At 40.9% G+C, this 25,559-nt stretch overlaps 1 protein-coding gene across 2 annotated transcripts in view; it reads right to left on the reverse strand.

Moving 5' to 3' along the window:
- Positions 1-25,559, reverse strand: part of PARL (presenilin associated, rhomboid-like) — a 69,941-nt gene that overhangs the window by 40,310 nt on the left and 4,072 nt on the right. For both annotated transcript variants that reach the window (XM_006884057.1, XM_006884058.1), the window contains exon 2: positions 758-953. In XM_006884057.1, coding sequence (XP_006884119.1) covers positions 758-953 — 196 coding nt within the window. The remainder of the gene's footprint in view (positions 1-757; positions 954-25,559) is intronic.

Here is a 25,559-nt window from a genome sequence, read left to right on the forward strand (position 1 = left end):
GGTATGTATGGAAATATTATATTGGGAGGAAGGCAGAGATTTCTATCTCTCAAAGTCCTGAGAATGGAGTTGATTGCCTGAATGTTGACGCTGTACATTTTCTGTGTGAGTAAACACTATATAAATGGATTTTAATAAATTTCTGCTTTAAAAAAAAAAGTTGGTTTTTTTCCACCCAACAGAGATGAAAATACTAAGAAGCTGTACACTCTTAAATAAAGTACATTAATGGCGAGCTCTGGTGGCCGAGTGGCAAGAAGCTGCACTGCAATCCCAGACATGAGCAGTTCATCCACCAGATGCTGTGCTGGAGGAGGGACAATCTCCAGTCAGATCCAATTTGACGGTGTACAAACACACACACACAAATGTATATATAAATAAAAGTGTGCAATATCTATCTATGTACCTTGCAACAAAATTTTATTATTATTTAACTTTGTTGTTGGGTTTTGGGGTTCTCCCCTCTTCTCTCTAAAGCTAGGAATTTTTAAATAAATTCAAAATACCAACTTGATATTACTTGCAATATTATACCAAGTCAAAGACCTTTAAATTTCTCCTCCAGGGCTTACATAACTAAGCCAGACTTAAAAGCAATTATTAAACTCATGTTCTTGTGATCAGAATTCATGATGCCTGATTTATACTCTTGAAGTTACCTGCCCTTATTTTAAGGAAACCCACTTAGAACAAATGGAACTTTCACACTGCTCAAGCAGCAGCACAGGTCACCGTTAGTTACGTGAGTTCTTACCCCAATAGTGAAAACGAAAGGCTTTATAAGAGTCCTAAAAGGATAGGGAGAAGGATAGAAGACTGTTTCTTGTACAGGAGGAATCAAAGAACTTCTCTTGTAGGCTTCACCACTTATCCCCGTGTCTGATCTTCGAGGTTCAACCTTCCTGGGTGCTTTTCTGAATCCACATTTTTGTTGAATAAAAAGGTTAAACCTATGGAAGAAAATAAGAGATTAGAAACAGTGCTGTGTCCTGCAAGCTTCAATCTCTGTAAGCCTCACCACTATGTTTCTTCTTGCTCTGTGAACCTAAAAGAGCCAAGACTCCTAGGCCCAAGTAGGAGCCAAAGACGAACATTTGAGAGAGATAACTACAGCAACTGTAGAGTGTGCTGCTTCTCTGCACCCATCAACAAAATAAGTCTTCACTTTTGTTATGTCACCAAACCCAGTGCCACTGAGTCGATTCTGACTCAGAGCAACTCCTTCCCCATTCCCAATATTTACAGGAGACTGCCCATCTTTCTGCTGCACAGCAGGTGTAGATTTAACACCGAATGCAGGATGTTACCAGGGCTCTGTTTCAGTAAGCAGTAATCATTATAAATTGAGCGATTCCTCCCACCTCATCTCCCATTATTCCACAACCAGTTTTGGGGCTAGACACCAAATCTATTTGTCAGAGGCTTTATTGGGAGTCCTTACACAGATGCATGACCCCAGCTACCCTGCCCTTGTTTATCTCACTTGTCTAGTTTAAAAGAAGCTCTCCCCACTTTTTTCAAAAAAGTAAAAAAAGAAGCCCACTTAAACCAGGGGGACTTTTAACACTGTACAAGCAGCAAGTCATTACAGTCCTTGGGAGTTCTTATTCAGATATACTCAAAGGTTTCCAGAGTTCTTTGATACTCCCACTCAAAATCAACCCACAAGTGAATTATGGTTTAGTAAGTAAGTAGAGTAGAAGCACGAGACAAACAGAAAGATAATAGCATTTTAATATTCCCAGCCTGGAGGACTTCCACTTCTTTCCTCATCAACACAGGGGACTCTCAGTGGAGATAAGAGACAAAGTTCCCTGGCGTAGCAGGTGGTTGTTCTTGGGGCTTGGAATATCTGCGATGCGTTTAAGGCCCAGCAAGGATCCCAGTGTCAGGTGTTCATAGGGGATGCAGCCAAACCCAAACTTTTAAAAATTTTTCTTGTAACCTAACTCCCTAGTTAGATCATGTAGAGACCATGTAGAGGCCCCTTCATCTTTATTCTCATGAAATGTAGTCTTCTTCCATTATAATCAAAGTTCCTCGACAACAGACAGACATGGGGAGAGGTCGCCTCACTTTTGAAACTTAGTCCCCCAAAAAAGGAAACTCCTCCTCTATAAACAGCATCATTTCTGACTTCTTTGTGTCTGTGTTTTATTGTTTTCAGTCAATAACATTAAAAATAAAATCAACAGTTTTCTCCTTTATTCTTCATGTTGTGTATTCAAAATCAACCCACGGCAGACCCTCCAGCAGGCTTTCAGAGGCTATATTCTGTAAAGGAGGACACTTCATCCTTTTCCTATGGAGTGGATTTCCTATAGTGGATTTGAACCTGGTACCTTCAGGATGACAATGCCACTCCTTAGCTCTAGGCCACAAGAACATAGGCAATTAAAAATCAAGTCCAGGCAAAAATGTCTAGTCCTTTTTCTCCTGAGTTAAAGTAAGAGTTTACTTAACTTCAGATATTTTGTTTTAATATGCTACATGCTCCTCCCATATTAATCTTCTACTTTCCTCACATTCCTTTTTCTTTTTTTTAAATTTATTTTTATTAGTTGTGTGTACCATCAAATCAGATCTGACTGGTACAGGAGGAGATTGTTTCTCCTTCTCCAGCAAAGCATCTGGTGGATTACATTCCTTTTTCTTATTTAACTATTTCTCAAATGTTCTCTTCTTGGTTTTAAGAACTTCATGTTGTCTTATTCTTTTATACTTTTCTGTCTTATGTAGATCTTCCAATGAAGTCAGAGTAGGCACCTCACATTCAAGCAGAAAGCTAAAATGTAGCAAATAGGCCAATGTGGCTGGGTGCAGTCAAACCCTTGAAAAGATGCTTAAAACTAACACAGTATGTGTAAAAATGAAAATATTTTTGAAGGGAAAAGTGAACTGAGGTGGGTAGGGAGGAACATGTGCCAACAATGAATGAATGAATGGAAATCCAATTTTTCTTTAAACTTTCATTAAAGTATCAACAAAATTTTTAAAAGCCCCCAACACTGTATCCTCCTTTTTTTCTTCTTCACCTTTTACCCATGTTTAGAAAGAGCAATTTGTCCAACATGCAAATTTTTCACTAGACCAGTGGAGACCAAGAAGTTTCATGTTTTTTACCACCACAAGACCAGTTTTTTTTCACCTGATTTTGTTGGTAGACACTATCGTAATGTCTTCATTATCACTATGGAGCCAGACTCTTCTTTTTTCAAAGATTTTTGCTTTTGGATTTCTACTGTTGGGAAGAACTCCATTCAGAGACTGAGCAGAGTGAAAAGGATGACCTGAGAAAGCCTTGGTATTTGACTAGTCAGACTGCCAGTCTGGTTGCTGACTGCCCGACACCTGAGTACTCTAGATTTTGCATCTGCCCAGGAAGCCCCTTCTGTCGGATATGATCGGGACCCCAGTGCCCTGTCATGTAGCCTCCTCCCACCAACCACACTGTACCATTCTGATGAATTTTGGGCTTCTCCACCAGGTACTAGGTACTAATGAAATGAGTTATAAGGGAATATTACATCCTTCGATCTTTGATTTAAAGATAACTATGGCAGCAAAAAGGAATCTAGATAGAACTAGAGATCTAACTGTGATAAGCAATTAATGTTACATGGTGTTCCAGCACTAAAATAGGAGTTTCTCACCTTATTTTGGGTAAGAAAGGAAGCCAACTATTCACTTAAATGAACGAAAGAAACAGATTTGAACTAAGGTAGAAGTGATGAAAGAGGGATAAAAGAAGAAACAACAAACTCCTCAGGATGAGAGAAAACGAGTGCTTCCGTTGATCACCCTCACCTCTGCTCACAGCAGCTCCCTAGGCTGTGCTGGTTATGCATCTCACTACTCCAGTAGGTACCAGTCCCTTGAAGCTTTGCTGGGTAGTCAGACATACATGGCTTTCCATCATTATCTATTATCACATAGGAACCCCAAAACCCCCAAACTCAGTACCACGAGTCTATTCCAACTAACAGGCATGCTACAGGACAGAGGAGAACTGCCCTACTGGGGTTCCAAGGTTTTAAATCTTATGAAGAGAGCTCTGGTATCCTAAGGCAAGGAGCTGTGCTGCAAACATAAAGGCAGGCAGTTTGAATGCACCAGCTATTCAACCCCCTCCCGTGCAATTTACAGCCTCTGAAAACCTGAAGAGTTGGTTCTGACTCCACAGCATGTAACAACAAATCTTTCAAGACTAGAGTGCCCGATCTTTCTCCTGCAGAGCAGCTGGTGAGTTCAATCACCAACCTCATGGTTAGCAGCTGAGTCCTAACTGCTGCACCAAGGATCCTTATAACCATAAGGCCTTGCCAATTAAAAACCCTTCATTTCCAATCTTTTGATCACACCTCTTTCTGACTACAATCTCCTATCTTGTCCTTTTAAAAATTTGACAGGATTGCATGCAGTTGTTCATACACATTGTGTTTCATTTCTTCTCCATTTTAAAACCATTAATCCTATGATTATAATTTCTTTGACCTCAATAAACGGTACACACTTTGACCCAGCTATTTTCTGCTATCTAGTAATTTCCCTTCCTTCCTTTCCATGAGCAGCCTAACACCCACAGGCCATCGCAGAAATTACTGTGCCAATGCCTTCAACCTCTTTGTTCTCTGGTCCTTTTATCACTCCAATCCAGCAAAATTCCAAATGTTTGAAATCCACCAGCCTCTGTCCCCACACCTACACTGATTGATGCTATTACACAACTACATGGAACTTTCAACTTTCACTGAATTTGCAGGCTTCCTTCTGTGCTCCCCTAGAACGCTCTCTACCATAACTCAAAGGCTAATTTGATTCTTCAATACTCTGAAGCCCTCAATTCTACCTATTCTTCCTTGAACAATTTCTTTGGAATGATCTTGCCATCTATTTCAGATCAGAAAGGGAATGGAAATTAACAAGCAGGAACTTCATTAAATTCTGGTTTTATTAACATCCTTCTCTGTATTGCAATGAAATCTGCTGTTAGGACCTCTTGAAAGTGGTAAAGAGCAAGGATGTCAGTTTGGAGACTAAGGTACACCTGATCCAAGTCATGGTATTTTCAATTGTTTCTCATGCATCTGAAATTTAGATAATGAACTGATGCCTTTGAATTGGGTGTTAAGAAGAGTATGAATATTCAAAGGACTGTCAAAAGAACAAAGTGATCTTGGAGGAAGTGCAACCATGGTGCTCCTTAGAGGCAAAGATGGTGAAACTCTGTCTCACATACTTTGGGCATGTCAGAAGGGAAGAAGATATAATGACAGGGAAAGGAGAGCATGAGCATGAGTGAGGAAAATCCTCAACAGATGGATAGATGCAGGTATGTAACAAGCATAAGAGACTGTGATGATGGTGCAGGATAGGGAAAGATTTTCAAGTTTATAAAACTGCTATGAACTGCAGCCCATGCCATGCCAGAAAAGGCCTTTCCACTGAAAGCCAATCACTCTTCACTGACACTTATTCTTTCTTCTGAATATTCAACCTGTGTTCCCGCCTCCAGGAGAAATAACTATTTGGACTGAAAGCTGGAGAATGGAAGTAGGACTGGAGATACCATACTAAGCTAAAGAGCAGAGCTGCCAATATGGAATCAGAGCTCATCAAACAAGTAGACTCCACTTGCCAACAGGCCTGCAGTTTATGTTAACAGAGGCCCTGCTGGGAAATACATCTGCCACACTACTGAAGGGTGCTACCAACATGTAACAGGTGCAGGAGTTGGGCTTTGGGCTTTTAGAATACATATGTGTGTAATTCCATTTTCAAGACATTCCATCCCTTACTATTACAAAACTTTTTTTAAAAAAAAAATCACATTGTCTTCAGCATTTAGTTCAAAAGGCTTACCACCTTAAACAAACAAAAACCAACTCAACTCCCTTGCTAAACTCATCAGCGGAAAATTCTATCCAAGGACTCTGCTATTTCACGACAATGAGCTCTCCCCTCTTTCCCTAGCTGGTCAGGGATAAGCAGGAGGAATATCAACCTGTCTCTTGACTATTCTTATTTAAACATGCTGATACTCTGCCATTATCTCCTGAAATTAACTTCCATAATCCTCCAGTTACTGCCCCATCAAGATGGTCACTTTTTTTTTTTCAATTACTTCCGTAAAGATTTCACTGGTTTCTGATCTAAATAGTGGTCTCCAGGGTTCACCTGGTTCACACCTTGTAAACTCTGACATGTGCCCCTTGTCCCTGTGCCAGAGAACTGGGATCCACAGTTTTCAAAGGCTGGTGTTTCGGAAGCAGACCGCCAAGTCTTTCTTTTAAGGCACCTCTGCATATACTTCAACTTCTAAACTTTCAATTAGTAACTGAGCATATGAACCATCTGCGAAACCCAGGGACTCCCAGGGTGCTGTAGTCCTCTCTTTCTTCAGGCTCTTTCTGTTGCCAGAGTTATGATCAAAACACAGTCCCTGAGTGATCTCATTTACTTCCACAACTGGTTGGTCACATTTGCTGATAATATAAAAATCTTTATTACTAGACCAGGACTCCGGCTTGAGCTTTCTTCAGGCTTTCATCTTGCCATTGGTGTCCTGAAAGCACCTTGACCTCAAATACTTTCAAAACTGAAGTCACGCTCTTATCCTCCAAATATTCCCTTACTTTCATAGACCTAATCATCAAAATAAACTATATTACTGTTCATTATCCACTCTTTCTGCACAATTAACCACCAAGTTCTAACACCTGTATTATTTTAACATCTCTCAGATCTGCCCACATCTCATTATCCCAAATACAACTCCTTAGCTTAGGCCATCGACCCCTCTGGCCTGGAACACTCTTACCATTTCCTGACATATGTTCTTGCTTCCAATCTTGTCACATTCAATCTGCCTTCACTTTAAATTAAACACATAAATAACTCACCTGCAGTCATCACAATTCCTGATCTTCATATCATACTTAGTATATATAAGTCCTATCCTCTTCCTTGCTGCAACTGTCCATCAGCTACCTCCCTCCTCAAAGCCTCTCAGCTACGACGACTTCCTTGCAGTTCCAGTGATCTGCTTGCTTCTGCCCAAGAGAAATTGGTTCTTTTATTCTGGTATACTTCTCTTCTGGCTCTCCCCTACCCCTTCTTCTAATTCTCATGTAGCTTTTCTACCAGGAACTGTTTCCAAGCTCCTCAAATCTAGGGAGGTCTCTCCTTACCCTTCCTGAATACTTTATCTCAATTATGACCTGTGTCCCCACTAGATGACCCATTCTGTGATGCTGTATAGCTGTATACCTTCCAGCAAACCAAGCCCCTAATAAAGAGGTAGTCCAATTATCTTAAAAGGAATACAAGAAGAATGATTGTTAATTTTATTTAGATTTTAAAAGGGGGGGGCAGTAAAAATAAGTAAAATGGAGTATAAAATCCAACAAACATTATACATACTGAACCAATCCCAAAAATATGCCGAACAAGTCAAACCCAAGAGTACATATGTGTGATTACAGTTATATGACCAGAAGAGTGGGTACAATTAATCTGTGGTGATAAAAATTAAAACAGGTCTGCTTAGTGTGAGGCCTGTCTAGAAAGAGGCAGTAGGGAATGTTCTGTAGTGATGAAAACACTCATCTTGATTTAAGTGATGCATTATCCAAATCCGTGGAATGGCCACCTAGGGCCTGCATGTGTTCATTACAGGGGCTTTCAGTGTATCTGGCATCACATTGATTGCTGAGATTGGTTTGGGTTTTTTGGGAGTTTTTTTCCCAGCAAATACATGTTAATCCCTGAGATTTTTCAATAAATAAATCCATTTTGGAAAGAAAAAAAGTCCATGGACTGAGCCCCGATGATGCAAGCACTCACCTGTTAACTAAACAGATCAGCAATTTGAATCCTACTAGGCTTCAGTGCTACTGTATTTAGGGTCTCTGAGTCGCAGATGACTCAATGGCATATAACAACACAAGCACCTCTGAAGAACCGAAGCCTCTGTGTTATGGTACTGGGGAAAGAGCACTGACTATCCCATGGACTGCCAAAAGAACAAAGAAATATGTCTTAGAGAAAGTGCAACCAGAGTGCTCTTAAGGAGGGTTAAATTTTGTCTCATATCCTTTGGGCATGTTTTAGGAGGGGCCAGTCCTTGGAAAGGAACATCATTCTGGAAAGATGGAAGGTGATAAAGAAGACCCTCAATGAGACGGACGGACACAGTAAATGCTGCAAGGGACTCAAGAATGTAAGAGATGATGAGGATGACGCAGGATAGGACAGAGCTCAGATCACAGGGTCACTATGAGTCATACTTGATTCAACAATGATAGCAGTAACAAGAAGCATGTCTGCAGGGAGCTTTGATGGCTTAGTGCTAAGGAGCTGCACTGCCAACTTAAAGGCAGATTGTTTGAAGTCACCAGCTGTTCCATGGGAGAAAGATAGGAAATCTCCTCCTGTATGATTCATCACCTCTAGAAACCTGCTGGAGAGTCAACTATGAGTCAGTTCTATTCAACAGTACCCAACAATAGTGGCGCTGCAAGGGTGAAAAAAAGATTGGACATCTACTCCTGCAATGATTTCAACCTAGGAAATCCAGTGGGCAGATCTACTCAGAAACTGAGGAGGACCTGAAGCATTTGCTGCAGAAGGTCAAGGGCTGCAGTCTTCATTATGGATTGAAACTCAACATCAAGAAGACAAAGATTCTCACCACTGGCCCAACTGGTAGCACTAGGACAGATGGAGAGGAGACTGAGATTATTAACAATTTCAGCTTGCTTGGTTCACACTATTGGTACTAGCAGTTAGGAAATCAAAAGGCAAATTATATTAGGAAAATCTGCTCTCAGAGACCTCTCCAGAGTGCTAAAGAGCAACAATGTCAGTCTAGAGACTAAGATGCAACTAATCCAGGCCATGGCTGCAATTACTTGCTATGCTTCAGAGAGCTGGACAATGACTAAGGATGACAAAAGGATGGGTACCTTTGAGTTGTGGTGCTGGAGAAGACTTCTGAACATTCCATGGACTGTCAAAAGAAGTCTGCCCTGAAGAGGGTAAAACCAAGTTGCTTCTTGGAGAGAAGGATTTTGAAGCTCCACCTCACATATTCTGGGCATGTTGTTAGGAGGGATCACCCATCCTTGGACAAGGACATCATGCTTGAAAGGGTGGAGGGACAGTACAAGACAGGAAGACCTTGGAGGAGATGGATTGACATAGTAACTGGAGTAATGGGAGTAGATGTGTCAGAGAGAGTGAGATTAGCTCAGGATAAGACAGGGTTCAGAACTATTGTGCACAGGATTGCTAGGGGTTGCAGGTGATGCAACAGCACTTAATGACAACTCAGAAAAGGTTTTCAATGAGCTGGAATCAACTCAGAAACACCATTAACCTAATGAAGACTTATACATTTTACTATATGTAAATTATACTTTGAGAAATTCTTTTTAGCATAAAAAAAGATGTAGAATATGAAGGCATTTGGAAACAAATACAGTTCAGAAAAATAATGTAACTATTATAATTATTACTCTCATCTGATCAGAATGCAGGCTCTCTCTTTAAAATCAAGTCCATTCCTCTGCTCAAATTCTCAGAAATACTATGGGGTAGGAGTGGGAGATAATAAAGTAATATTTCCAAATAAATTCTATTCTTTTCAAAGTAATCTATTTTAAAGCAATTCACTTATTCAAGCAGTGCTAACATTGCCCTAAATTACTCTGAGCTCCCTGTTAATAGCTTTCTGAATATCCTTTGGTGCACACTGTAAGCTAATACTGAATCTAATCTATCTCCAAGCCTTTTCTGTTGCCTACTTTCTGTAGTCGTTATCAAACTATCCATACCAAACCCACTGCCCTGAGCAGATTCCAACTCTCACCCAACCTTAAGGACAGTGTTAACTGCCCCTTGGGGTTCCCCTGCTATGATCTTTATGAAAGCAGACAGGTCACATTTTTTCACCTCAGAGTGGCTGTGGGTTTGAACCACTGACCTTTTATTTACACCAATGTTTTATTGACTACAGAACTAGGGCTCCTTCTGGAGTCTAGGGAAGAGAGATAGAATCACTTCTCCAATCTCCCTTATGGATGGGGCTGGTCATGTTACATAGAGTTCTGGCCAAATGAGACTTGCCAATTTTTCAGGAGCTTCTTAGAAAGGTTTTGTTTACCTGAAACAAATGGACCTACTACTGATGTTATCTCTCCCCAGCCTTTCTGACATAAACAGCAAACGCTATGCCTAGAACTCAAAAGGCAAAAGAAAGGTTTGGGGATTTAGATACTAGCCTTGACATCTCTGAACCAGAGAAAATGAAAAAGAAAAAAAAATCGTGGCATAATGAGCAACTTTTGGGAGGCCAATTCAAGGGTTGGTGGTTTGAATCTACCAACTCCTCCAGGAGAGAAAGATTAGAAGTCTCCTTTCATAAAATTGAACAGCATCATACATTCGACAGAAGGTCGTTATGAGTCAGACTGGACAGCAGGGATGAGAAAGTAAACTAGCTACCTGTCCCCAATTCCCTTATGTTAAATCAGGATCCACTTGATTTAAACAGCCATCAGCTTACTTACAAAGACATTCCCAAATTGCATAATGTGTAAAGAGGTCGATACTAATCCTGCATAACAGATATTGACTTATTAAATATGCAAAAGTAACTCAGAGCTCAGCCTACCAAATAAAGAAACAATTAAGATATTGTCATTGTTATGTGCTGTCGAGTCACCCGTGACGCCTGTGACCCACTGCGACCCCATGTACAGCAGCTCTAAAACCTGCCCTATCCTGAGACAGTCTCAACTAATTACAACACACTAACCCCATTGCCTCAGTTACTGTATCAATTCATCTCATCAGGGATCTTCCTTTCCTGTGCTGTCCCTTCACCCTTCTAAGTGTGGTGTCCTTCTCCAAGGACCAATCCCTCCTGGTCACATGCCCTAAATATATGAGACGAAGCTTCAAAATCCTAGCCTTCAAGGAGAAATTTGGCTTCACCTTCTCCAAGAAAGAACTGTTTCTTCTTGGCAGTCCATGGTATGTTCAAGACTCTTCTCCAGCACTGCAATTTGAAGGCATCAATTTTTCTTCTATCATCCTTAGTCATTGTCTAACTCTCTGAAGCATAACAAGTTACTGAGAAGACCATGCCCTTGGATTAGGCATACCTTAGTCTCTAGAATGATAGCATTGCTTTTCTGCACTCTGGAGAGGTCCCTGGCAGAGTTTCCCAATGCAATTCGTCTTTTGATCTCCTGACTGCTGGTGTTAAGGGTGTTGATTGTGGAGCTGAGCAAATTGTAATTGTTAACAACCTGAATCTCTTCTCCATCTATCACAGTACTGCTAACCGGCCCAATGGTGAGAATCGTCTTCTTGATGTTACACTTCAATCCATAGGGCAGACTACAGTCCTTTGACCTTCTGCAGCAAACACTTAAGGTCTTCTTCAGTTTCAGCAAGCAAGGTTGTGTCATCAGTGTAACACAGGTTGTTGTTGATGAGTCTTCCTCCAATCCTGATGCCACATTCCTCCTCATAAAGCCCTGCTTCCTCAATGATGTGTTCTGCATATAGACTGAAAAGGCGCGGAGACAGGATGCATCCCTGGCGTACACCCTTCCCAATTTTGAACCATGCAGTGTTTTCCTGCTCTGTTCCGAGGGCTGCTTCCTGGTCCAAGTAGGTTTCAAATAAGCCCAATCAAGTGTTCTGGGATTCCCATTTTCCTCAAGGTTAGCCACAATTGTGATCCACACAGTCAAATGTCTCTGTATAGTCAATGAAACACAGATAGACATCTCTCTGGTACTCTCTGCCAAGATCTATCTTGCAATGTCTCTAGTGCCATGACCCCTTCTAAACCCAGCTTGTATTTCTGGTAGTTCTCTGTCAGTGTACTATTTCAGTCATTTCTGGATAATCTTCAGAAGAATTTTGCTAGTGTGTGATATTAGCGATATTGTTTGATAATTTCCACACTCTGTCGGGACACCTTTTTTTAAAAAAATGGAAATATATATCAATCTCTTCCAGTTAGTTGGCCAAGCAGTTGTCCTCCAGATTTTTTGGCACAACTTGGTGAGCACATTCAGGGCAGCATCTGTTTGCTGAAATACGTCAACTGGCATTCCATCGATTCCTGAGGCTTTACTTTTTTGCCAAGTCCTTCAGAGTAGCCTGAACTTCCTCCTCTATCACCACTACCACTTCTTTTTAGTACAATGAGACTCTGTATACTCCTTCCATATTCTTTTAATGCTTCCCAAATCATTCAATATTCTGCCCAAATCATCCTTAAGCACTGCAACTCACAGCTTAAATGTGTTCTTCAGTTCCTTCAGCTTAAGAAATGCTGAGCAAATTAGGCCCTTTTGATTTTCTGACTCCAGCTCCTTGCTCATTTGCTATAATACTTCAATATAATACTTTGCCTGGTCTTCCCGAGCTGCCTTTTGAAATCTTCTATTCAGCTCCTTAACTTGATCTCTTCCCTTTGCTTCGGCTTCTCAGTTCTCTAGTTCAATATTCAAGAGTCTCTTCTGACATCCATTTTGGTCTTCTTTGTAATGACATTCTGCTTTTTTCATGAACAATATCCTTACTATCTTCCCACAGCTCCTCTGTTTCATTAGTGTTCAAGGCCTTAAATCTACTCCTGAGATTACTTGGGGTCAAAACAAAAGTATAGGGAATACAGTAAAATAAAGATCACAAGTTATAATCCAGTAGCGTGGAGTTCTAAAATCACGTCTTTCCTATTAGACCAAGAAATGTAAAAGATAAGACTCCTTTGTATTTCCAAAAGCTTACAGAGACCTGATCAAAGACAATCTGATCACTCTTGAGCTCTGAAGCACAATGTCTAGAATGGTAGACAGATACACCAGGTTAGAGAATCTGGACATGATGAAAGAATAATTACCTACTTTGAAAACTACACAAATATCACACAATCACAGTAATAATAACAATTTCTTTAGAGAAATACACAGAGATGCAAGCTCAACAGCAGTAGCAAGACAAATGTGACTACACGCACAAATATACATAGGTCTGTCAGAGAAAATTTCTCCATATGTATGTGCTGCAAATATACCCATGAACATCACAGAGCATACAGAGTCACTATGAGTTGCAGGTGGCTTGCCAGCACATAACAACAGAGTCTATAGTGAGCAAAATAATGAAAATTTCTTAGCCATCACAAAACACCCTGAGAGAAACACCTCTGGAGTTCAGAGGCACAGGATTATAGTCATGAAAGATGTTAAAAGTCAACCGGTATAACACAATTCACAAAGATAATGTTCTACATCCCACTTTGGTGCAGAGTAACCGGGGTCTTAAAAGCTCATGAGTGCCTTTTTTTCCCAGCTGTTGCAAAAAGCTTTATTGTTTCATTTGGTCCAAGGCTTGGGCAAGGGGCTTCTGGGTGGATAGATTCTACATCAGGGTGGGAAAGAGAAGCTTGCTGCAGATGGCAGGGGGACGCAGAGGTCCCTCCTAAAGGTCCCTGCAGGTCCCTAGTCATGCTTGAAGGTGAGATGCTCAAAAAGTTACTCACCCAGCCCAGCCTTGGGGCCACTCAGTCTTCTAATGTTGGTCAAATGGTCTCCCATCTTCTTCAGCAGTTTCATTTCCTCATCCAGGAAGAGGTTTTCCAGAAAGTCACAGAGATGGGGGTCAGAGTGGGCAGAGCCCAAGGCATGCAGATACAGAGGGGCCTGGTTTAGGTTCTTCTCCAAGGCCAGCACTGCTTGCATGGCGTCCAGGGTTTTACCCTACTCATCCTGGGATGGCTTCCAGATATCTCGGACGAGGACACGGCTGCTGTGCTGGTTTTGCAGCTTCAAGAGATCCTTGGCACCCTCGCGCTTCTCCTTCACTAACTCACGGAAGAAGTGTCCCATGCCTTCCAAGGCCACATCATCGTGGTCAAAATAAAAACCCAGAGAGAGGTAGGTGTAAGAGGCCCGCATGTGCAGGTTGACCAGACGGTTGACACCAGTCTCTGCTTCAGCAGAATAATTCTGACAGATCTGAGAGCTCATCAAGGTTGATCAAGGTTTTGGGGGTTAACAAAAAAAACGGTGTTAGCTGGTCCTAAAAATAGGAAATAGCTAAGATGGTCCCAAGGTTACGCCTAGAGATGAAGGTGGAGGGTAGCTGGAGGCTAGAATAGGGGAGTCACCGGGTCTGTTCCGTCCAAACACTGCTGAAGCCAGAGGCAGATCCATGGGACCACCGGGGAACTATGAGTGCCTTTCTATGGTATAACTATTGGTCTCTCATCATTGACACAAAGAAGCATGAAAAAAATAAAAAACATACACAATTACTCCAAAAGACTAATGTTGTTGTTGTTACGTGCCGTCGAGTCGCTTGCGACTCACAGCGACCCTATGTACAACAGCCCTAAACTCCGCTCTGTCCTGTGCCAATCGCACTGTCTCGGACACTCCCATCCCAATTATCCCAGTCACTGAATCAATCCACCTCATAGAGGGCCTTCCTCTCCTGTGCCATCCCTCCACACTCCCAAGCATGATGTCCCTCTCTAAGGACCAGTCTCTCCTCACATGTCCAAAGTATGTTAGACGGAGCCTCAGAATCCTTGCCTCCAAGGAGCCACCCGGTTTAATCCTTTCCAAGATGAATCTGTTTGTTTTCCTAGCAGTCCACGGTATTCTCAATACTCTTCTCCAGCATCACAGCTCAAAGGCATGGACCATATGAACTCCAGCCTCCATAACGCTGAAAAGAGAAGAATTAGATGGTGCCCAATCTTTGCTGACCCTCTTAATCACATTAGATTTCAGATAGAGCAGGAGAAAATGTGGTACAAAACTCAAAATCAGAAAAAGACTAGGCTTCCTGGTTTGATAAAGGCACATCCTGTGAGCCTACTGCCCTTAAGACACCGTTGTGCTATAGCTGGTTATGCAACATGTTTTCCCCAGCTACTGGCTTTGGCTTTCAACACATGGAGAGATAGAACTATACAAATGTGAGGTGTATGTGGCTCCACCAATGGCACTGGGTAACTTGTTAATAACTTAAATGAAGCAAATAGCACCTTTTAGGTGGTAACACTCAAAGTGGTAACATTCAAATAATGCTCTATTAACAAGGGTCTGTTTTGTCATGCTGCTAGATTTAAATCAAGGAGATTTAGGAGTAGAAAACTAAAATCTTGCTACCATCAAGAAAGTAGCAGTAGAGAATGCAGCATGTCCTTTGGGCCAGAGGTTCCTATAAAAGACTGAGATCAAGACCAGATGCAGCAGGAACAGCAGAGGTGGTGGAAAACCAGAGACTGGTGTGATCCAGAACTGAACTCGATCTGCTTCCTTAACCTAGTTACTAGTAGGGGAGGAACGTAATCAGCAGAATTCAAAGAACTTTGTAACACTGGCCAGGAGCCTCCAGGCAGGGCCTATAGCCACAAAGCTGGTTAGAGGTAGGCCTGCCTACAAGAATGCTGGAGAAGCTGTCTTGGTTAAAGAATTGTTATTTTGAGTGTTTCCAACCTGAACTGTAACCTGTCACTTCCCCAATAAACTCCATAATTGACAATACAGTTTGTGAGTTCTGCGAGGCCACCTAGCGATGGGAGTTGTGAAGGTCGTGGGAAGGACAGCTGGTGGGAGAATTGACAGAAAGTGCTGTGGGAGCATGGGTGCATGAGAGACCTCAGAGGAATTTGCTTCGTGCTGTTGAAGTTGTTAATGGAGATTTTTCCCTTTTTAGAGGTCAGAAGTTGAAACCCCCATGTTGGCTATTTATACAGCTTTCATTTGAGCTTAGAATCCTATGGTTCAACCTTCTTTCAAACAACTCCTGTTGGTTTGAAACACTCTTTATATAATAGAATGAAACACTGCTGGGTTCTGTACAGTCCTCAATGGTGCAGACATTGTGTCAATCTATTGCACTGAGTCTTCTTTTTCACTAAACCTCTACTTTACCAAGAATGACCAGCCCCTCTTAATAGCATACCCAAAATACATGACATAAAAATCTCACCACCCTGTCTTTTATTACATTTTAAAAAATATTATTTTTTGTGTGTGCATTGTCAAATCAAATCTGACTGGTATGGGCGGAGACTGCCCTTCCTTCTTTAGCAAAGCATCTGGTGGATTCAAACCACGTACCTCTGGGATTGCAATGCAGCTTCTTGCCAGTAGGCCACCAGAGCTCTCCCACCCTCACTTCTAGGAAGCATTCTGGTTGCACTTTTCCCAAGACTGATCTGTTTATTCTTCTGGCAACTCAAGCGATCTGGTGGCCAAGTCACCAAATCTACTAGCCGCAGAAGAAATGTGGGCAATCCCCTGTACAATTTACAGCCTCTAAACCCCCCCTGGAAGGTCACTTATCAGGCAATTTCAACTTGTCAGCAATGAGTTAAGAGACCTGGCAATCTATTAGTGTACTCAGTATTTTGTACCAACACCCTAATTATTCTTTATTAATTATTCAGTCTTCCTTATTCACAGTCCAGCTTTCACATGAATGTGAGGCAAATGAAAATACAGCTAGGGTCTGGCATGCCTTTGTTCTCAAAGTAACATACTTGCTCTATAATACTTTAAAGAAGTCCTTTGCAACCATGACAAGATAAAGGTAAATAATCCAAGAGAAAAATGGACAAAGGATATGAATAGACACTTCACCAAAGAAGACATTCAGATGACCAACAAGCACATGAAGAAATGTTCAAAATCCCTAGCTCTAAAAGAGATGCAAATCAAAACAACTATGAGATATCATCTCACCCCAGACAGAATAGCAAAATTTAACAGAACAGCGAGCAACAAATGCTGGCAAGGCTGTGGAGAAACTGGAACCATTATTCATTGTTGGTGGGAGTGTAAAATAGTGCAACCACTGTGGAAGGCCGTATGGCAATCTCTCAAAAAGTTGCAAATAGAGATACCATTTGACCCAGCAACTCCACTACTGGGAATATACTCCAAAGAGACCAGATATATGCACACCCATGTTTATTGTGGCTTTGTTCACAATAGCAACGAATTGGAAACAACCTAAGTGCCCATCCACAAACGAATGGATAAAGAAGCTGTGGAATCCTACACTGCATTGAAAAACAAGGAACTCATGCAATATTATTCAAAATGGGTGACTCTGGAGGACATTATGCTGACTGAAATATCTCAGTCATAAAAGGACAAATACTTCACGGTGCCACTGTTGTAAAACAAGACTGACCTCAGGGTTGGGGAGAGACTGAGAAAGATGGGTTCAATGATGTATACTGCACTGAAACAGATAAGGGAGAAAACTGTTTAAAAGGGATATGTGATTAGGTATTTTTGTCATGACAGGAGTCTGGAGCGAAGGCTACATGGTGGAGTGGACCTGGGGGAGGGTTTGTAAAACAATGAAAGAATTTTTCTTTTACTTTTCCAAGAGGGTAGTTAGTGTACTAGTGGGGAGGCTTGGGAGGGGAGAAAAGTGCAACAATGAAGAGAAATCCAAAGTCTCTGTAAATTTTTACTGAATTTAATAATCAATTTAAATTAAAAAAAAAAAAAAGAAGTCCTTTGCGGCAGATCAGCCCAGGGCAAGGCATCATCTGATTTCTTGACTGCACCTCCATGGGTGTTGATTGTGGATACACGTAAAACGAAAACCATGGTCATTTCAATCTTCTCTCCATTTATTATCAGGTTACTCACTAGTCCAGTTGTGAAGATCTGTGGCTGCCTTTTTTTGAAAGGTTTTTTATGTTTAAATGTTCAAGTATAATCCATAGTAAAGGCTGAAGTCTTTGATGTTCACCATTAACTTCAAGTCCTTTGCTTTCAGCAAATAAGGTTGTATAATATACATATATATTAAAATGTGTTAATGAATCTGCCTCCAATCCTGATGCCAGCTGCATTCTTTTTCATAAAGTCTAGTTTCTCAGACTACTTGCTTGGCACACAGATTAAATTAGCATGATGAAAAAAACCCTGGCTCACACCCTTCCTGACTTAAACCACTATCCACCTGGCAGGTGTATCAGGATGGCTCGCACGTTGTTATAAAGGTGGAAGCTGTTGTCACTGGCATTTCAAATACTAGCAGGATCACCCTAGGTGGATATGTTTCAGTGGAGTTTCCAGACTAAGAAAGATTAGGAAGAAGGATAACAATTTAATTCTAAAAATAACTGGTTAGCAGAAACTTCATGAACAGTCAACAACAGAGAGGTCTATAAGATGAACAGTAACACCATGGTAGGTAGTATACACTTCTTACAGCAACGAACCACATGAGACCAAAAGGACAGCATGCACTCAAGGACAAAGTTCGGAGAGTAGGAAGGGATAGGAAGAAGGAAAAATGGAAACCGTAAACACAAGAGGAACTAGAAAGAGTGCTGCTACACTTCCATGTCAGGAATCAAAATGTGAGTGAATTGTCAGGAAGGAAAGAAATCAATCCGCTCTGAAAATTTTCACCCAAATTACAAGAGTTAAAAAAAAAATTTTTTTTCACCAGAAACAAATGTGGGGTTGAGGACATCAACTGCATGTTAAACATCATGCCTGCTTCAAGTCAATTTCTGAACTATCAGATACAGCGTGTAGGGGTGTGTGAGAATATATGTATTTTCTAAACACATCTCCCCCAAGAAGGCACTTTGTAACATCACAGTTAGGCACATGGACCATGTTGGATAGAACTGTGCCAGCTCACTCAATATGTAGTTGTGTACCTTCATGTGCTGCAGGTAATGAAAACTAAAATTGCCTTCCCTCCTTCCCAGTTCTCTTTGCTGTCATCTAATCAAATAAAATGAATGACTACAATAGCTTTGAATTTGAAATCTAGTAGGGAGAAGGCTTGGAAGGAGTGGCATCCACTTCCTAAACAACATGCTTCTGGAGACTCTATAAGCTTTGATAAATGTCGATAGTTGTAGAAGGGCTTCAGGCCTTTTGTTGATAGGGTCACTATGAGTGGTGCTGAACTTGAAGGCATTCAACAACAACAAAAGGAAGAAGGCAGGAATGACACATCAGTTTTGGTGGCAAAAAGAATGGTGACACCGTACCGTACTTAACAGTATAAATCAAAATGTGTATGAATGGTTGAATTGAAAATCCATTTGTAAGTTATCATTCAAATAGCAATGAAAATATAATGGTGAAGGCAGCATAATTTCTTCTTTCGTCAATAGATTCTGATTTGGCAGCAGCTTTCCAATTATTTCCTTTATTACTAAAAAACAAAATTTATCAAATATATTATTCTCTCATTTTGTATGGCACAGGGTAGGGCAAGGTTCTGATCTATTGTTCATAGGGTCACCACGAGTCGTATGTGTCACACGGTGGGTGCCTCACAACATGTTTGAACATCTGTGCTCAGCTTTCCCTGGACTCCCTGAAGTCCCTCCTGTAGGAAATGGAGTGTCTGAGATGGCATTAGTCCTATTATCTGAAGCCTTTGTGTTGGCTGTCAGCTAGGCCAGGTATCTTTCTTACACAGCCTCAGGGAGTAATCTGGCAGGGAGTTCTTACCATGACAGTGGAATGATCCAAGAGGGCAAAGGTGAAACCTGCCAGACCTCTTGATCTGATCTGGACGCCACACATTACTTCTGCCACAAACACTACTGGTCAAAACAAGTCAGGACAGTTCTGCTTCAGTGGGTAGGAAATAACTCCCACTCTGGATGAGAAGAGTGGTGCCAAACTGTGGCTGTGGCAGTAGTTTTCAATCCTGGCTATATAACAGCATTGCTCAGGAGCTTTAAAAAAATACCATACATGCCCACTTCATACTAATTAAAGTTCTAATCTCCAGGAGTGTGACATAGGCATCCAACATTAAAGAGCTCCCACATGATTCTTATTACAGCCAGGGTAGAGTTCTAACACAAAACTTAAAAAACTAAACCTGAACCCAAACCAAAAACCTCAAATCCATTGCCACTGAGTCAATTATAACTCACAAACCTACAGACCAGACTAAAATGGTCCACAGGGTATCCAAGCACTATTGATGAAGTTCAAAAACAGTCTTCAGTATGGACTGTTGTTGTTGTGTACCACTGACTCAAAGTTGACCCTCCAGTGGGTTTTCAGAAGCAGTTAATCACATGGGAGGAGACTGTCCATCTTTATCCCATGGAGCAGCTTGTGGATTTGAACCACATGCCTTCAGGATTGCAGTGCAGCTTCTTCCCACTAAGTCACCAGTAAAAACAACTCTCCTAACTGGACCAACAAGCAACACCATGATAAAAGGAGAAGAGATTGGACTTGTCACAGGCTTCCTTTTACTTGGATCCAAGAGTAACCTCCATGGAAAACACAACTGAAGAAAGCAAACTGCACTGTAATTAAGGACCCCTTTAAAGTGCTACAGGTGAAAGATGCCACTGAAGATCTATGTGCACCAGTCAGGCCACAGTATTTTCGATCACTTCTAATGCAAGTTAAAGTTGGACAGTGACTAAGAAAAAATCAAAGAAATCGCCTTTGAACTGTGGTGCTGGAAAGCAATAATAAATATATCAGGAAATGCTGCAATGAATGAATGAGCATGCCTTAAAGAGATGCAGTCAGTACGCTCCTCAGAACAACGCTGAGGAAATGAAAAATCACAGGGAGGAAGAAGAAAAAGGTGCAGCTGCATTGTGGGTACTGTAATTATTGTTCCAAAACAAAATGAGTATGAATGCTTCAACGGAAAGGTTATCTGCTTTGTAACCTCTCTCTCAAATCACAATAAAAAAGAAAAGCAAGCATGGTGAGACCTTACCTCACACGCTTTGGGCATGCTGTCGGACACTCAGCCAACGGCAGGAAGACCCTCACTGGGACTGACACAGTGACTGCAACAAGAGGATGACACACAACAAACACTGAAACAGCTTGGGATTTCCTATTAAGTTGCTGTCATTGGGGTGGGGTGTCCAAGTTTCATTCACATGTACTGCTGTACAAGATGTCGCTGAGTCAGCAAGGACCTGACTGCACCTAACAACAAATTTTGACAAAAGCTGACCGCCTCATCTTTCTCCCTTGACGCAGCTGATTGCTTTGAACCATCAACTTCTTAGTTAGCAGCTAATATCTTAACCACAATGTCACCAGAGTTCCCTGAACTCTACTACTGGTTTGGGGAAATCTTTAGTGTACATACAAATTACCTGGGAATCTTGTTAAATCAGATTATAATTTTTAAATTCTAGTATATTATAATGTTTGAAATTCTACTTTTCCAACAAACTCCTAGATCAGAGGTTGACAAACTATGGCCCAAGGACTGAGTCTGATCCTCCAGCTAAAAATGGTTTTTCACAATTTTAAAGGGGCCCTAAAGTGGTTTTGTATTTTTAATTAATTATAAAAATTATCTTCCCCCCCTAAATATTTTCTATCTAGCCTTTCAAAGCCAATGCTGGTAGTCTATAACCTACACTGTGAATAGTAAGGAACTAGCACTGAACTCCCTATTTCTAAACAAGTATGCAATCCACTGAACAGCAAGTTAAACTAGAAAAGTTTGTTATAGACAAAGAACTCCTATCCAACTAAGTAATAACAAAACCCTTCAGTGCAAAAGCTCCAACAGAGCTAATCCTCACTCCCTCATTCATTGCCCTCAAGTGAGAAATGACTCCCAGTGGACCCTCCAGTGGGTTTCCAGAGTCTATAAATCACAGAGGACACTACCTCATCTTTTTCCCAATGGGTGGCTGGAGGGATCAGATTTTCAGACTTGTGGTTTTCAGCCCAACATTTAATTTGCTGTGCTTCTAGGGCTCCTAGAGAATCAGTCTTTTTTTCTAATTCCCAGTCCCTACTCAGGACAGTATACATAGTAAGCACTACAGATTAGTAGTAAGCCTGTGGCTGATGCAGTGAAACCTACATGAAAGTGCTTCTACAGGTTAGTAAAAAAGCACAACTAAGCTTGTACTTGCCTACTTGCCTACTTACTGGGGAATCTCTGCCAACTCAATGGTGCCTGCTACTGACCCTTAATGAACATTTTAATCAAAGATTTGAAAGAAGAATCTAGATCAAAAGGAGGGGAAATACAGAACAGAATTTAAAATTCTCACTGATTCTAGACTTCCTGGAGCCATAAAGGCTGAATGCTTGACCTATCACTCTGAGATAATCATTAAATATCCCTGAAGTTTTCCTAAAACCAGATAATAACTTAGTTTGTTGTTGTTACGTGCCATCAAGTCACTTTAGACTCATAGCAACCTCATGTACAACAGCTCTGAACCCTGCTCTATCTTGAAACAACCTTACTGTCTCTGACACACCTGCCCCCATTACCCCAGTAACTGAGTCAAAGACTCAGTTTAGTTTTTTGTTGTTGACTGCTGTCAAGTGAAGCACCACTCACAGGAACCCTTTGAACAAAAGGCCTGAAACTTTTCTAGAACTATCGTCATTTATCCATAGAGTTTCCAGAGGCATGTTGTTTAGGAAGCGGATGTCACTCTTGCTTCCAATTATTTTAGTTTTGCAAGTTAAAAAATATCTACCTGTAGAATCACATTTTTTTATCCTTTTTAAAAAAATTTATTATTAATTCCAATGAAAATTTACAGACTTTGTATTTCCATTCATTCATTGTTGCACTTTTCTCCCCTCCCAGCCCTCCCCCCTAGTACACTACCCTCTTGGAAAAGTGAAAGAAAAATTCTTTCATTATTTTACAATCCCTCCCCCAAGTCCACTCCACCATGTAGCCTTCGCTCTGGACTCCTGTCATGACAAAAATACCTAATCACATATCCCTTTTAAACAGTTTTCTCCCTCATGTTTCAATGCAGTATACATTATTGAACCCATCTTTCTCAGTCTCACTCCAACCTTGATGTCAGTCCTGTTTTATAACAGTGGCACCATGCCCTATTTGTCTTTTTGTGACAGATAATTCACTAGGCATAATGTACTCCAGGGCCACCCATTTTGAATAATATTGCATGAGTTCCTTGTTTTTCAATGCAGGGTAGAATCACACTTTTTAAAGATTTAGTTATATAAAATCAAGTTACAACAGTAACTTGAAAGATCAGATCAGAGAGGTGCTTTAAGGGGGCAGTAAGTTTATGTTTACAGGCAATGAGCAACACCATAAAGGAGGCTGAGCATCACCATACAACTCAAAGAATGTTACCAATATCACCAAATGGTACACATTGAAACTGTGTTATGTTTCACTGGGTATACACTTAGCCACAAACTAAAAAATTGGTTTTAAGTTTCCAAAACGCTTGGGGAACAAGAATGCGTTTACAGGTACACTTACCAGCAATTTTGTGAGGAGGTACATCACCCTCTCAGGGAGATTTTATTTTATAAATCCAGAAAAGTCTGGTAAATGTTTATAGCAGCAAATGTCTGAGATCTTAAACATAGTATCAGGTTTTTTAGCTCTACTAGAGAAAATGTAACATTAAATGGCATAAGACTTACACAAGATGATTTAGGAAGCAGAAAGTAAAACAGCACAGTAGCATGAATGGGGAAGCAAAGGTGGTAACTTAATGCTTCTATTTAACTTCATGAAAGAGCTGCATTTGAGTTCTGCTGCTTGGGTTCTTAAGCTTAAAACCTGTGGAGATTTGATCCAGGCCATAGTTTTTCCGATTATTAGGTATATATCTGAGACCTGCACAATGAATAAGGATGACAGAAAAAGAACTGATGCCTCTGAGCTGTGATGTTGGAAAAGAGTACTGAACATCCCATGGACGGCCAAGAGAATGAATAGATATTTCTTGGAGACGGTGCAGCTGGAGTGCTCTTTGGAGGCAAGAATGATGAGGCTTTGCCTCATATACTTTGGACATGTTGCTAGGAAGTGCCTCCTTGGAGGAGGACATGATGTTAGAAAAAGAGGAGGGTTGGCGAAGAAGAGGAAGACCCTAAACCAGGTGGACTGACACACTGTGACTGCTGCAATGAGCTCTTGTACGTCAGGAAGTGTAAGGATGGCACAGGACAGGACTAGGTTCAGATCTTTTGTTCACAGGGTCACTAGGAGACATATTTGACTTGAGGGCACCTAATAACAAGTGGAAATTTATAAAAGCAGTCTACAATATCTAGTGTGAAGAGCTTATGAATCTGACTTACCAACTAGCCATGGTATTTTTAAATAGGATTCCATAACTTTTAAAAGAAAAAGTCACACTCCTCAGTTTGCTGACTAAAAGGTGAGATGATACAACTTCATGGATTGATTTGTTTTTAGAGACCTTGGAAAGATGTTAAATGTACAAATCAGCATTTAGGTCTTCAAGATTTGTGTGATGGAAATAAAAGATCTTAACAGTTTGAACAGACATGGTCTACTGTTCAAGTAGATACAGGATATGTCCAAGAACACAAAGATTCACACCACTGAAAACAAAACAGATGTACGGGATGATGGAAGGATTCTACAAAAACTATGAAAAATTTTGCACTAGAAAAATTACCTTCTTCAAACCCAGCTGGAGCTGACAGATAGTTAAAGAGGGAAAATAATATACTTGGTTTACTTAGTTTTCAAGTATCATACCTATATTAAGATGGCCAATTTTAAAAATCTAAGCCACATAACTGCTTTGTTCCCTTGGATGTTCTTCTTCTTGTGTGCTGTTGAGTCTGAACCAACCCATAGCTGACCCTCCAGTTGGTTTTCAGAGGCAGTATATCAGATGGAAGGACTGCTCATCTTTCTTTCAGGGAGCAGCTGGTGGATTAAAACCATATGCCTTTGGGATTACAGCACAGCTTCTTTTCTGGATTTTATCAGAGCTCCCATTCTCTTGGATAGTTTTATACAATTGAAAAATTATGCAAATTCTACTTTTAATCCTAACCCATGTTTTTCAGATGTGCTGTGAGAAATGTGGTAATAGTAAAATTTCTGAAGAGTCTATATGACTGTGTGGAGAGAGGGGGTAAAGGAATTAGGAAAGATCCAGTGGGGATCTGAAAAGACAGGGTAACAGAGGGCACCAATCAATGGTGATTAATTTTTAAAACACAATGCATGGGAATATTCGTATGAATCACAATGCAAACGGGAAAAAAAAATAAGCGGAAAACCTATATGAAATTTTCTTTTTCTGGAGAGGGCCAGCTAGTAAATATTTTAGGCTTCATAGACCACTTAAAATCTCTGTCATATGTTGGTTTTATTTGCCTTTTTAAAACCCTTTAAAAGAATGTAATGACAAAAAATTAAAAAAATTGTTCTTCGCTAATAGGCCCCAATGTGCAGATCCCTGTATTACTAGCCACTTAAAACAACCCAATGCCAGCAAGTCATTCCAACTCAGAGACTCTACAGAGTAGGTTCCCAAGGCTGTAAAAGAGACTGCCACATCTTCCTCAGCGTGGCTTGGGAGTTTGACTGTTGTTGTTATGTGCCGTCGAGTCGCCTGCGACTCATAGCGACCCTATGTACAATAGCCCTAAACTCCGCTCTGTCCTGTGCCAATCGCACTGTCTCTGACACTCCCATCCCAATTATCCCAGTCACTGAATCAATCCACCTCATAGAGG

This window comes from Elephantulus edwardii, unplaced genomic scaffold (assembly GCF_000299155.1).
Source record: "Elephantulus edwardii isolate Elephantulus edwardi_28Jun2011 unplaced genomic scaffold, EleEdw1.0 scaffold00031, whole genome shotgun sequence".
NCBI lineage: Eukaryota > Metazoa > Chordata > Mammalia > Macroscelidea > Macroscelididae > Elephantulus > Elephantulus edwardii.